The 14,295-nt window shown below is 35.0% G+C and overlaps 2 protein-coding genes across 2 annotated transcripts; both read right to left on the bottom strand.

The window, feature by feature from the left end:
* Window positions 1-88: 88 nt before the first annotated feature.
* LOC308346638 (olfactory receptor 4K13-like) lies at window positions 89-1,030 on the bottom strand (the record flags this gene model as incomplete). Its single annotated transcript, XM_080809699.1, has 1 exon — window positions 89-1,030. One exon carries the CDS (start codon window positions 1,028-1,030, stop codon window positions 89-91), a length of 942 nt encoding a protein of 313 aa, XP_080665825.1.
* An 8,099-nt stretch (window positions 1,031-9,129) lies between these two features.
* LOC308346637 (olfactory receptor 4K13-like) lies at window positions 9,130-10,071 on the bottom strand (the record flags this gene model as incomplete). Its single annotated transcript, XM_080809698.1, has 1 exon — window positions 9,130-10,071. The coding sequence occupies one exon, from the start codon at window positions 10,069-10,071 to the stop codon at window positions 9,130-9,132; it is 942 nt and encodes a 313-aa protein (XP_080665824.1).
* Between the last annotated feature and the right edge of the window lie 4,224 nt (window positions 10,072-14,295).

Genomic DNA, 14,295 nt, shown 5'->3' with positions numbered 1-14,295 from the left:
AAACATGTCATATAAATGTAATGAAGTAAACATTTGATAAATTCAGTATACATAATGAATATTTTTAAAAATCTACAAACAAAACAAATTAATACCAGTTTATTCTGAGGATATGTTTGGTCCTCAGTCTACTAATGGCTGCTTTCATCTCCTGATTTCTCAGAGTATAAATGATGGGGTTCAGTAAAGGTGTAATAATTGAATAAAACACAGAAAGAAATTTATCCACTGAAAAGCCACTAGATGGCCAAGCATAAATGAAGATAATTGGCCCAAAAAACAGAGTGACCACAGTAATGTGAGCAGACAGTGTGGACAGAGCCTTGGAGAGTCCACCAGAGGATCGACGTCGGACAGTTACCAGAATGACAGTGTAGGAAATGAGCAGGAGTATGAAGCAGATGAAAGACAACAGTCCACTGTCAACAGTTACCAGCAACTCCAGAATGTAGGTCTCAGTGCAGGCAAGTTTTAGAACACGGGGAAGGTCACAAAAAATATCGTCTACTATGTTGGGGCCACAAAAAGGCAAGGTGATAGTAAAAACCATCTGGCTCATCGTATGCACAAAACCAACAGCCCATGATAGCAGCACAGAGCCCACGAGGACCCGGCGATTCATGATGGATGTGTAGTGAAGAGGTTTGCATATTGCAATGTATCGATCAACAGCCATGACTATGAGAAGAGTCATCTCACTGCCACCTAAAAAGTGGAGGAGGAACATCTGAGCCATACAGCCCCACAAAGAAATAGTTTTATACTCTCTGAGGAAATCTGTGACCATCTTAGGGGTTGTGATTGTGGAAATAGACATATCCAGGAAGGAGAGATTTCCAAGAAGGAAGTACATTGGTGTGGAGTACAGAAGTGAGTCAAAGGTTACAGTGACCACGATGAGAAGGTTTCCTGCCATAATTGCTACATAGGCCAACGAAAATATGAAAAAAAAGAAAATTTCAAGTTCCCATGTTTTGGTGAGTCCTAACAAAACAAACTCCGTTACCATTGAGCTGTTCATCTTATTCATCTAGTCTATATAGGGGTTTTCAGAAAGTCGTTAAAATGTAGAAAATCTGGAAAAAGTGACAGTTTAACCTGTGATAATTTTGAAGATATGGCCATATAGAAAGTAGTATTTGATTCATATACAAAGAAAGAAGATGGACATTTCTGAAAAATACATTTTAATTGATCAATTCATGCAACATTCACATTACTGTATTTTTTTTCAGTAAGAGAAGTCATAAAAGATGAGAAGTTTATCATAAAATTTTTAAACATAGTTTGCAGGCACAGGTTGTCTCCACATTGATCTGTTGTTTTTATCCTGAGTTTATGAGCAATGGGTTTTATCCTGAGTTCAATGGGTCAAGCAGTCCAAGAACCAAAAGGCCGTTGGTCAAATGAGTTAGTTCAAGTGTATAGAAACATAGTCATTAAACTGTGGTGCCTATTATTTTATCTTTTACCATTTTCCCCTCCTGTAATTTGAAATAGTCAGGTAAGTGCATGTGACTTGAATTATTTTCCTACTCAGCAAATAACTTCAGGAATTTAGCAAATTCTTCCTGAAGCCTTAAACTGGCTATAGCCCGTGGTGCGTTCTTAACCCTCCCCCACGAAAACTATAATAAAACAAACTTCCCACTTTCTGCACAGGAACATAAATATTTCTCAGTGTACAGATTTCCTTTTTTCTTTTCTTTTCTTTACCCTTCTTCTCCTCTCCTCTCTCATTTCTCCTCTCACTTCCTTTCCCCTCCCTGCTCCTTTCACCTCTTCCCCCTTTTCCTCCTCTTCCCCCTGTTTTCCCTCCTTGTTTCTTTCCTGTCTTCTTTTTTCTCTCTCTCTTTCTTCTCTACGCCTCTCCTCTCTTTCCCCTCCTCCTCCTCTTTCTCTACCTTTTCCACCCCCTCCTCCCCCTCCTCCTCCTCTTCAACTACCACCTCCTCTTTGTTCTTCTGTAGAGCTCTTTATCTTAAATACTTTGGTTTCTGGACAAAACTGCTGACCTTGGCTGTTTAGCCTTTTTGCCTATTTGCACAGTCTCTTGTTGCTAGGTTCTTGGCTGAAGTTTGCTTTCTTGTCCCTTTGCAATCAATTTATAGGTGGACTATGACCAACCAGCAGATTTTTTACAAGTAAATGTTTCCTTGGTTCCTACACGCTTATCTTCTTTTGTACCCAATGCTTTCCTCTGATATTTCATACTTGTGTGCAGACTTCTTCTTGACTCTTACACTGGTTCATATATCTTTGCCACTTGTACTTTGTGTGTATTCCCTTATTGAGCTGACACTGATTGCTTTTATATACTTTTTCATTTTGATTTAGATCTTTTGGTCCCAGCTTTTTTTTCCCGTTTTCTTCTTTTTGAAAAACTATTAGTGATACACACCAAAGACACAGACATAGTTACAGAATCATACATACACACAAACACAAATACATATACCATGTTCTAGTTCTGGGCCCCAGAACAGATTGTGGAAAATCTACTCTGAATATATATTTTTTGACTTAATAGTTCATAAAATACTCAGATATTATTATTTAGCCCAACTATCAGAATAAGGGAAAAACAAAAACAAAAAACCTTGAACCAAGAGTCAAGATTTACATTCTAGTCCTGGCCTCTACGTTTACTAGGGAAATATGGTCTTAATTTTTTGAACATTGATTTATTTTTCTATATACATAAAGTAATACCTACTCTTCAACCTCACAGATTGTTATGAGACTCCCAAGGATAACATATATGGACTATATTTGTGTATTTCATTGTATACCCATAGGTACTATGTATGTGCATTCACAAAATTCTGTCTTTAGCATTATCTCATTTTTTGGTGATTATAAAGTTACCCAAACCAATAAGAACCACAGAAGAATTTTACTATGTAAGACTTGGTAAAAAAGACAGTCTAAATGAATGTTTTTCCTCTGTTAAATTTAATGATATAATTACCTGTTTGTCTTCATTATAGAGATTTATTATCACCATTGGTATTCTATTTCATGTAGTAATTGAGTCACATACTAGTTATGTGTGGTTTCAAAACAGTGCAGTCCTCAGACTCAAAATACTAAAGGAAAAAATCTTGAGAATTATAAAAGTAATTTTTATAGTTCAATAAGTAAAATTGGAAAATAATAAGCAGAAACCAATACTTATTAATTTAGGATTTTTTGGAATTTCATGAGTCTCTTTATAAAATATACACAGCTAAGTGCACATATAGATGGATTGAAATATATTATTATAGATGAAATCATTCAATATGACCATTTGTACATATGATCAAAAATGAAATATCCTTAAAATATATTTTTTTCTACTTAGAGACAAGTAGAAATAAATCGGAGAATGAAAAGAAAATTCTTCCTAACTTGAGCCAATTAAACCTCAAATGGAAAATTTAAACTTTTGAGGGTGTATATATTATACAAATACAGTGAACTGAAAAGAAATAAAAAAAATTGAATAAATGTGAATCAAAAAAGCAAAGCCAACCACACTGAAAATTTTATTAAAAAAGAAAAATGAATCAAGCGTGGTTTGGTTTCTCTCTAGCAGGAATTTTGTCTGAGAATGGATAACCTGTGATTGGAGAGCCTAGCTCTTTCTGTGACATTTATGTGACTTAAGGATGAAAAATTAGTGCCCTTTTTTCAACTTTGGTGGCTTGCCTAGGGGAAAAAATGCTATAAAATGTGCAGTACTGAGTGTCTATATTTAGTAATAATGTCTTTTCTATACATTTACACAAAAGTACTTAAACAGTGTATGTAGAAATATATACATAACTTTTAATAAAATAAGAGTTGTACAGTTTGTGTTGATCCTGAGGTTTTTTTTTATGAGTCTTTTTTATGAGAGAGTTAAGTCATATATAGATTAGGTAACCCATGCCCAAGTAATATTCACTCACCACAAAAAAATGTTTGGAATGGAAAAATTAGATTTGCTGTCAGAATAACCATTATAAATATTTTTTAATTAAAAAGTTAACTTGTACATTTAATAGAAAAAGGCTCAGCATTTAAGATGTACAAAGGGCTTTGTTCTCACATATTGATCAAATTTAAAATATTAAAATTAATTGCTTTAAATGTAGGTAGAAAAAAGGTCAGTGTGTTTAGAAGAATAGGAAATAGTCCTTAGGTTGCAAAATTACCAAAGAAATTTATTAGCAGTACAATTAGGTAATTATATTGAATGAAAGTTTATATGACTTCAGTGAACAAAATAAGTGTACTTGAGGGGAAATTTTTAAAAATTTATTTAAATTAATCATTTATCTTACTTATTTCATGTGTTTTCTGTATTGAAATAAATACTCAGTAACATAGATAAGTAATATGAAATCAATGTTTCTTATTTTCTTGATATGAGACTTTCTTATTTTATGTTTCAGACTTATCACAGATGCTATACTTAGCCAAGGAGGGACCTAATTTTTCCATTCTTTTAATATTCTAAATCATTTTGTCTTTTTATCCCATAGTGATAACTAATTTGTTTATAATCTCAGAATACAAACTTGAACTATAAAACTGACCCCTCAAATCAGGAATGTGGCTCTTGTTCTTAGCGAAAGTAGATACATTGTAAAATTGCTAGTTAACCAAAATTATCTTTTACTGTTGCCCTCATGATCAGAATAATATTGTTTCATTCAGTTCTAAGTTTCTTATAAAACAACTCCTCCTTTATTAAAGTATACAATTGCAGTTTTTTGTTAGCACTGCCATTTAAACCTACCAGTTCTGAGGAGTGGCCTCTTCAAAGATGTGCAGAAACAGTTAGATCCTGGATATATATTGTTTTATCTTTTTTGCCTTCATGAATATACAAGACAATAATTTGCAGGTACCAAAAAAAAAAAAAAAGAAAGAAAGGAAAAAGGACAAGGACAAGAAACATAAATAAAATGCAGGCTGGTGATCAATTCCCTAAAGGGAATTATTAAAATAAACATGGTGGTGTTCCCAAGAGTTCAGAACAAGGACTTCTCTCATTATTTAAGTGGATTGTAATTCGCCAAGTGTATCAGCTATGTGAACTTTCTCTAGTAAATGCTTTCCAGAAAAAACACTAACTCAAGTGTTTTGATTGGAGAAGGATATGCACATTTTTTAGAAGATGATCTATCATAAATGATAGACTTGAGATAATTATAATTCTATTAATTAGATTTTATCAATCTGAATATTTATAATTAGTAACTGAATGCATTTATTCAAGTAAAATTAAAATAATCTACACTGAGCAAGACATATAAGGAAATTTATATACTAGAGACCAGTTATGAGCAGAAAAAAAATCTCAGTTTATCATAGAAGGGGAGAGAACAGAGAGAGAGAGAGAGAGAGAGCAAGTGAATCAGCACACACAAAGAATGAGCAAGGAGAGGCTTTCATCATGGTAAGCAATAAATGATGAGTTAGTGGAGTTTAGCATTCAACCGACCATTCTAAACGTTTAGAATTTTTTAGTCCTTTACAATTATGTAGAACTTGATGATGACTCAAGACTCTGAAAGGAAGATCATGGAGGCAACTATAGTAAAACTTTTATAGTAAAACAATATAGATAAATAAAATAAAGGCTAGCAGTGTGACAATGTATGATTGCTCATGAGTTCATTTGGCACAGAAATTTTTGTGTGTCCCTTGTACTATAGCTCTTCCATGTTTGTCTAGTTGGAATACTCTTGAAAAGATTACAAGAAAATAAGGGGAGTAAATGTATGATAAATGTGGTGTCACATTCATTTCCAAAGTCCATAGAAGACATTCCTAATAGGTTTCTCATTCTTTCTGACTGAGCCTAGGATTTTTTTTAATTTAAATTCAATTTAGTTAACAGTTTTTAAAATTTATTTTACCCCTGCAGCCATTAGCAATTAGAATTGTCATGAAAAATAAGTCTTTAAACATATTTTGCTGGGATGCCTGGGTGGCTCAGTGGGTTAAATCCTCTGCCTTCAGCTCAGGTCATGATCCCAGAGTCCTGGGATCGAGTCCTGGGATTGAGCCCTGCATCAGGCTCTCTGCTCAGGAAGCAGGCTCCCTCCTCTCTCTCTACCTGCTTCTCTGCCTACTTGTGATCTCCGTCTGTCAAATAAATAAATAAAATCTTTAAAAAAATATTTTGCTAAGGCAATATATGCCACAGTGTAGTGTGGCATTTGAGATGTTTGCAAGAAAGAAAAGGAGTCTTTAGTATGGATATTAGGAAGATAATATTAGACCAATATTGGATGTCCTGACGTGATTACCCAAATCAGTTGATAAGGGTGGTATGCATAGAATTTTTCAAAATAAAGCTGAACTATTAGGAGTACATGATCTAGTGCCAAACTCAAATAGGACATATATACTTAAAAGGGAAGAAAAAGGGATAAGGAGGAAAAATATGTAAGTTTGATATTCAAGGTATATTTTAAAACTTTTGCACAGCAAAGGAAACCATCGGCAATACAAAAGAGTAACCTACTGACTGGAGAAAGATATTTGGGAGTGATATATCTAATAATGGGTTAATATCTAAAATATATAAAGAATGTATGTAAGTCAACACCAAAAAATAAAAATAAAAACAAAAACAAACAAACAATCTGAATAACAATGGGCAAAGGTCCTGCATTGATATATTTTTCAAAGGAAGCCATACAGATGGTCAACAGACTCATGCAAAGATGCCCAATATGATAATCATTAGGGAAGTGCAAATCAAAACCACAATGTCATATCATTCACCTTACATTTGTCAGAATGTCTAGAATCACAAGACAAAACAGTGTTGGTGAGGGTGTGGGAAATAAGGAACTCTTATGTTCTATTGGTGGGAATGTAATTGGTACAGCCACTAAGAGAAACAGTATGGAGATTCCTCAAAAAAAATTAAAATAGAATTACAGTATGATCCAGTAATTCCACTGCTGGGTATTTAACCAAAGAAAATGAAAATGCTAATTTGAAAAGATATATGCACCCCTACATTTATTGAAGCATTGTTCACAATAGCCAAGATATGGAAGCAACCAGTGTTCATCGCTAGATGAATGGGTAAGGAAGATACAGTATATATACACAATGGTATATTACTCAGCCATAAAAAGAATGAAATACTGCATTTGCAACAACATGAATGAACCTAGAGGGTGTTATGTTAGGTGAAATGAGTCAGAGAAAAACAAATACCATATGACATCACACATGTGTGGAATCCAAAAAATGAAACAAAAAGCAGAATTATATATATAAATACAGAGAACAAACTGATGGTTTCCAGAGGTGAGTCAATTGGGGATACAGGAAGGTGAAGGTGAAGGTGAGTGGGAGATACAGGCTTTCAGTTATGGAAAGAACAAGTCACAGGAATAAAAGTCACAGCATAAAGAATATAGTCAATGATATTATAATGGTGTTGTATGGTGACAGATGGAGTTATACTTCTGGTAAGCATAGTAGCATAATACATAAAATTTCTCAAATCACTATGCTGTGCACCTGAAACTAATGTAATGTGTGTGTGAACTATACTCAGACGTTTTCATAATAAAATATTAAAATATCTTTAAAACTGAGACATTTAAAAATATATTAAAAAGACATCAAAAAAGCATCTTGGTCCCCAAGATGTTAAAATAATTTTAGGTTTTCTAATTGTCTTTGGAAGTCTTTATAGATTCCACAAACTCAATATTTGTATTATTAATAAATTCAGGCTTCCTACCTTAAACAGTCCATTAACAATTCCTTCTGCTTTCACTTTAGCTACATTATATTCTTTACTTAAGAGGACAGAGGTATAACGTAATATAATGTATGTTGGATCCCATCCTCCTTATTCTCAAAACACATTAGCGGCTTTACGTTGACAATAAAGAGGAATCTACTAGGCCTGAAAATTCTGGTTTTCCTTTCTATAAAATCTCAGCATAGATCTTCTCCCTTTTATTCATCAATCTCCTTCACCAAAGTCTACCTTTAATACTTAACAAACTCTCACTTTACAGTGTCTGTTTACACTGGCCCTTTTGTATGGAAGGCTCTTTTCTTTGCTCAAATCTCTAATTCTGAAGTTTTCTTAACTGGTTTGTATGAATGTCTCCCTTTAAAGTGGTCTTCTGAGACCACCGCCCCTAACATAGATCCTTCCCCTTGGTTACTCTCTCCAGAACAGAAACCAGGTCTGTATCTATAACCATGTATCTATGTTGTGTTGAACAATGATTGGTACCTAGTAAATATTTTTTTAATGTTTCATGAATGATGAAATTCAGTGGAAAAAGCATTGAGTGAGGGGCGCCTGGGTGGCTCAGTCCTTAAGCCTCTGTCTTCAGAATCCCAGGCTTCTGGGATTAAGCCCTGCATCAGGCTCCCTCTCTTGCTCTCTCTCTCTCTCTCTCTGTTAAATAAATAAATAAATAAACAAACAAATATCTTTTAAGAAAATAAGTGTCCATGTGATCTGGTAGAGCAAGCTACACTAAGTAGTTCATGGTTTTAATTTTTAATATTTCAGTTGATATTGATTCTTTGAAAACTATTCAAGTACTCAGAGATATGTTGAAAATATTTATTTTTAGGCATATTTTTACCTTCTACTAAATATGTAGTATACTGAGGCTATAGTGAGAAAGTTACCCTCATTCAAATCACAATTCCTCTGTGAAGACTTCATATGGTTTGACAAATATTGACGGATATTTTAACACCTATTGTGATACTAAATACAGTGTTAGGGAAAAAATTGATGTTAAACACCATATAATGTGTTGTCATATTAAAGTTACCTATTTTTACATGCTGAGCCATTAAAACCATATGAAATTTTTGTAAGAATATTTATAATTAGGTGTTTTAAACATTCAACAGGGCTGCTTCCTTAAATCCTGACAAGGAATTAATGAATGCACATATATTTATATATTGAATCTGTGTTAATGACTATTTTCCATTAAATTTTTAATAAAACTGACATTAATGGTTCTATGAATTTTGAGGAAAATAAACAGTATTTAACATTTTCATTGTAATTATTCCAATAAATATGTAAGACTCAAAACCCCCAAATAGCAGAGACCACAAATAATCAGTTGTTATAGACATTACTTAGGAAGTGAACCAGGAACCAAGATGCTGGCTGCTGAGTCTCTTAATGGCTGCTTTCATTTCCTGATTCCTCAGAGTATAAATAATTGGATTAAGGAGGGGGGTGATTATAGAGTAAAACACAGAAAGAAACTTATCTACAGAGTAACTACTGAATGGGAAAGCATAGATGAAGATAGTGGGACCAAAGAAGAGAGTGACCACAGTGATGTGAGCAGATAGTGTGGACACTGCCTTGGAGGATGCCCTGGAGGAGTGCTGCCAGATGGTGACCAGCATGACAATATAGGATATGAGCAAGAAAATGAAGCAGACCAGGGAGAGGAGCCCACTGTTTGCAATCACCAAGAGCTCTAGGATATAGGTGTCAGTGCAGGCAAGCTTGATGACCAGGGGAAGATCACAGAAAATGCTGTCCACAATGTTGGGACCACAGAAAGGTAAACCGGCGGTGAAAACCATCTGGCTTGTGGTATGTATGAACCCAATTGCCCATGAGAGCAGTAGAAGTGCAATGAGAGCCCTGTGATTCATGATGGTCTTATAGTGCAAGGGTTTACATATGGCGACATACCTATCCATGGCCATAGCTATCAGAAGAGACATCTCTCCACCCCCAAAGAAGTGTACCAAAAACATCTGGGCCATGCAGCCCCACAAGGAGATGGTCTTGTGTTTTCTAAGGAAGTCTGCAATCACTTTGGGAGTTGTAGCAGAAGAAAGACACAAGTCAAAAAATGATAAATTTGCCAGAAAGAAATACATGGGGGAGTGAAGATGGTTGTCAACTATTACAGAGATCACAATGAGGAGGTTTCCTACTATGATGGCTACATAGACAAGAAAGAAGATTGCAAAAAAGAATATTTGAATTTCTTGAGAACTCAAAAGTCCCAGCAAGATGAACTCAGAAACACTTGATCTGTTGTTCAGGAGATCCATTTATCCTTTTGCATGTTTGTCAGAGGTTGCCTAGAAGAAGAAAAAAAACAGGATGTCATAGGGACTGAGAAGTCAGTAAACCTGATCTTTACTTACATGCTGTCTCATATGTAGGCACACAACCATTTTGGTAATATGACTGCTTTGCAGGTATTTTGCTGGAGATATTTCATAGGACCACGTGACATTAGAAAGTGTGGAGGGCATGGAACCAACTCAGTGAAATGTGTGTTTTGCTTATAGGGGTAAGGTCAGTTGGACATTTGAGAAAACCTCTCCCTTCTTGTTCAGCTGCAGATCAGACTTTATGTGAACATTTAACTTATTAGAATGATAGAAAAAAGTTCTGGAAGGCATCAGCAAAACGGATTTTTATCTTTCAGGAAGTCATTAACTGACACTTTTTTAAAATAATTTTTTTCATTACTGACACTTTTTTTGTGACAGTCTCAATATGCAGTAAAAAGTTTGCCATATTAGGGGCACCTGGGTGGCTCAATCACTTAAGCATCCAGCTTTTGGTTTCAGCTCAGGTCATGATAACATGAATGGATGAGCCCCTTGGAGGCTTGAGCTGAATCCATGGAGACATCTTCAGATTCCTTCTCCCTCTCCTTCTTCTCATCCTCTCTCAAATAAATAAAATCTTAAAAAAAGGTTTGCCATATTAAATATTGGTGAAGTCACATAATCTGTATTATGCTTCCTGAACTGACTATAGTCCATGAACATACTGCGGATAGAAGGTTGCATGTAGAAACACTTACAGCGGGGCGCCTGGGTGGCTCAGTGGCTTAAAGCCTCTGCCTTCCGCTCAGGACATGGTCTCACGGTCCTGGGATTGAGTCCCACATTGGGCTCTCTGCTCAGCGGGGAGCCTGCTTCTTCCTCTCTCTCTGCCTGCCTCTCTGCCTACTTGTGATCTGTCAAATAAATAAATAAAATCTTAAAAAAAAAAGAAAACCACTGAGAATTCTGGGGCACCTGGGTGGCTCAGTGGGTTAAGCCTCTGCCTTCGGCTTGGGTCATGATCTCAGGGTCCTGGTATCAAGCCCCGCATCAGCCTCTCTGCTCAGCGGGGAGCCTGCTTTCCCCTCTCTCTCTGTCTGCCTCTCTGCCTATTTGTGATCTTTCCCTGTCAAATAAATAAATAAAATCTTAAAAAAAAAGAAAAGAAAAGAAAAGAAACACTTATAGCTGAGATTAAAGGCAATTACTGAGAAAGATTGAACTTTTAGACTTGAATGACCAGATTGACTCTCAGAACTACAGGTGCTCCTTTACATATTTCTTAACTCTTCATGTGATTATACATAAAGGGTATCCTATCTGTGCATGCTTATCCAGTTGTTGTAAAATTGAATTAAATACCTATTTTTATCTGGTATCTGTTTTTAAGTCATATGTTTTCACATATGTAAGTGTATAGAAACATCTAAATCACTTTTATTAAGACTAGTGAAGTTTACCATTGTAGTCTTGTTCCACTTAACTCCATTAGTGAGGGGTAAAGATACGTAAGATGAATCATTGACATTTGTAAACATGGCTTTAAAAATTTTAAAATATGAGGGCCCCTGGGTGGCTCAGTCATTAAGCTTCTGCCTTCGGCTCAGGTCATGATCTCAGGGCCCTGGGATTAAGCCCCACATCAGGCTCCCTACTCAGCGGGAAGCCTGCTTCTCCCTCTCCCACTCCCCTTGCTTGTATTCCCTCTCCCACTGTATCTCTCACTGTCTATTAAACAAATTAAAAATCTCTTAAAAATTAAAATATAATGTATTGTTTGACTAGAGTGCCATCTTGGGTTTCTTAGCTTCCTTGGACCTATCCTTTCTCACAGTTATTTCCTTTAAGTTCTTTTAACCTTTAACTTTGCTGAGATGGAAAAAGTCATAGAAATCATGTTACTGACTGAAGTGGATTCAGCTAAGTTAAATGAGCTTTTAAAAAATACACATATATCAAGGGAATATGTCAGTGCTTGATGTATACAAATTCACTTTTTAAAAACCTTCCTGTTTGCCTGATTGTAGCTCTATCTTTCAAGTCTTATTCCAGGCTTGTTGTTCATCTCCAGTCCCTCCCTTGCTTTTATGAAAGCCTAGACCCAGAACTAATGCAGATTGTCAGAAAAGAAAATAGAATATACATGGTTTTGGGGTACATTTTAACTTTTGAGTTACACAGTTCAAATTTTTAAAAATATAGTCTATCTAGATAACCATAATAACATTTAATCATATTTTCCTTTCTATGTATAGTTACTGTCACTAAGATGCACAGTTATCATAAATGGCTCATAATCTTCCATTATGTTTGACACCATTATTAAGAGTACATAAAAACTTCCTTCTTTCACAAGGTAATAGAACTGAAAATGAAAATGTTTGTTAGTTCTCACTCACAGATGTGAATATGTACTCCTTCTTTGTGCTTCATACCCTGGCTATAAGACAGCGATCTTACTTACCTAAGCTATAGCCCCTGGACCTTCTTTATTTGTCCGAAGTATGCAGTAAGTACATTTGCAGGTGCAAATGGGTCTGGCAGAGATAGGGTCTTAGACAAGATGCTATCTCTAATTTTTTTTTTCTTAATGAGCAATTAACTACCTGGTCATTTTCAGAATGTTGCCATAGGGAAGTTGAATTTTCTCACATGTTTTTCTAATAATTCCTAAGAAGTTAATGATAGCATCAATATTTTATGAGTGGTGACATTCTGTGATTTTCAAAGCCATGAATCAGGCACTTTATCCTTGCATTTCTATTATTTATTTCTTTTAAAATAATTACATTTCTAAAAACAACAAAGGAACGTTCTCTATATTTCTGCTATAATTCAAAGAATGAGATCATTCAACCTGATAAGGATAGTCAAAAAATTTGAACATACTTAGATTTCTTTTCTCTAAGAATAATTTACTTAGTCTGGATTGCCGAATTATCTTAATTTCCTGCAATCATTGGTACGGTGTTTCTGATTTTTGTAATTTTTTTCCAGTTGTAACAAATCAGGTATGTTCAAAGTTAATTTTTTCCCTTTCAGCTCTTCCTTTTTGTTATCATTTTGGCATTTGTAATTATCACTTATGGACACATTTAAAAAGATTATTAATGAAAATAATGAGATAGATGTGGTTTGTAAGGTAAAGTAACAGGTCAGGATTATGTAGCCTACCAGTTTGCACTTGGACTTCAGAAGTAACATCAGTATGAAATAGAAGCATAATCGTCCAGTGATTTCATTTTCTGCTCTGAAATTCAAAAGACAATAGTATATCAATGTATCCCTTGGTAGAAGGCACAGAGGAGAAAACTCATTTGATTGTTTTAAATTCCTCAGAGACTGGTAGTAAATAAGTAATTGGGATTGTTAAATGCAGCTTTGACGTGACAGAAATGAGACACCATTTTTCATCCATAAAATTGATAATAATTTAAAGACAATATTCAGTATTCAGGTAGGCAGTGGAAAAATAGGACTAGAGTTGACTGATGAGAATTTTGTCTGAGGTTCATTCTTTTGTTGTAGTTTGTTTTCTACATTAAGCATTGATTAATGTGATATTTAGGAAAAATAAAAATATTCTGGATTATTTTAATTCTAAATTTTATTAAGACCAAAATTTTCACATTTAAACTTTAGCTGGAATTTATTGATAAATCATGTGAGATAGGGGCGCCTGGGTGGCTCAGTGGGTTAAAGCCTCTGCCTTCAGCTCAGGTCATAATTCTGGGGTCCTGGGATAGAGCTCCACATCGGGCTCTCTGCTCAGCAGGGAGCCTGCTTCCTTCTCTCTCTGCCTGCTTCTCTGCCTACTTGTGATCTCTGTCTGTCAAATAAATAAATAAATAAATGTCTTAAAAAAATAATGTGAGATAATTTTTCATCTTTGCAATTAAATAACAATTCATTCGACTAAGAATTTGTTTTTCTTTCTTTATTTTTTGAGTTTATTATGCTTTTTTTTCAAAAGATTTTTATTATTTATTTGACACAGATAGATCACAAGTAGGCAGGGAGGTAGGCAGAGAGAGAGGGGGAAGCAGGCTCCCCTCCAAACAGAGAGCCCGATGCGGGGCTTGGTCCCAGGACCCTGAGATCATGACCTGAGCCAAAAGCAGAGGCTTTAACCCACTGAGCCACCCAGGCACCCTTTATTATGCTTTCTTTATAACCTTTTGAATTTTTTATGCTTTCTTTTCTTTTTTTTTAAGA

Source organism: Martes martes, assembly GCF_963455335.1.
Source record: "Martes martes genome assembly, chromosome: 7".
In the NCBI taxonomy this organism is placed as follows: domain Eukaryota; kingdom Metazoa; phylum Chordata; class Mammalia; order Carnivora; family Mustelidae; genus Martes; species Martes martes.
This window is presented reverse-complemented; position numbering and strand designations above follow the sequence as displayed.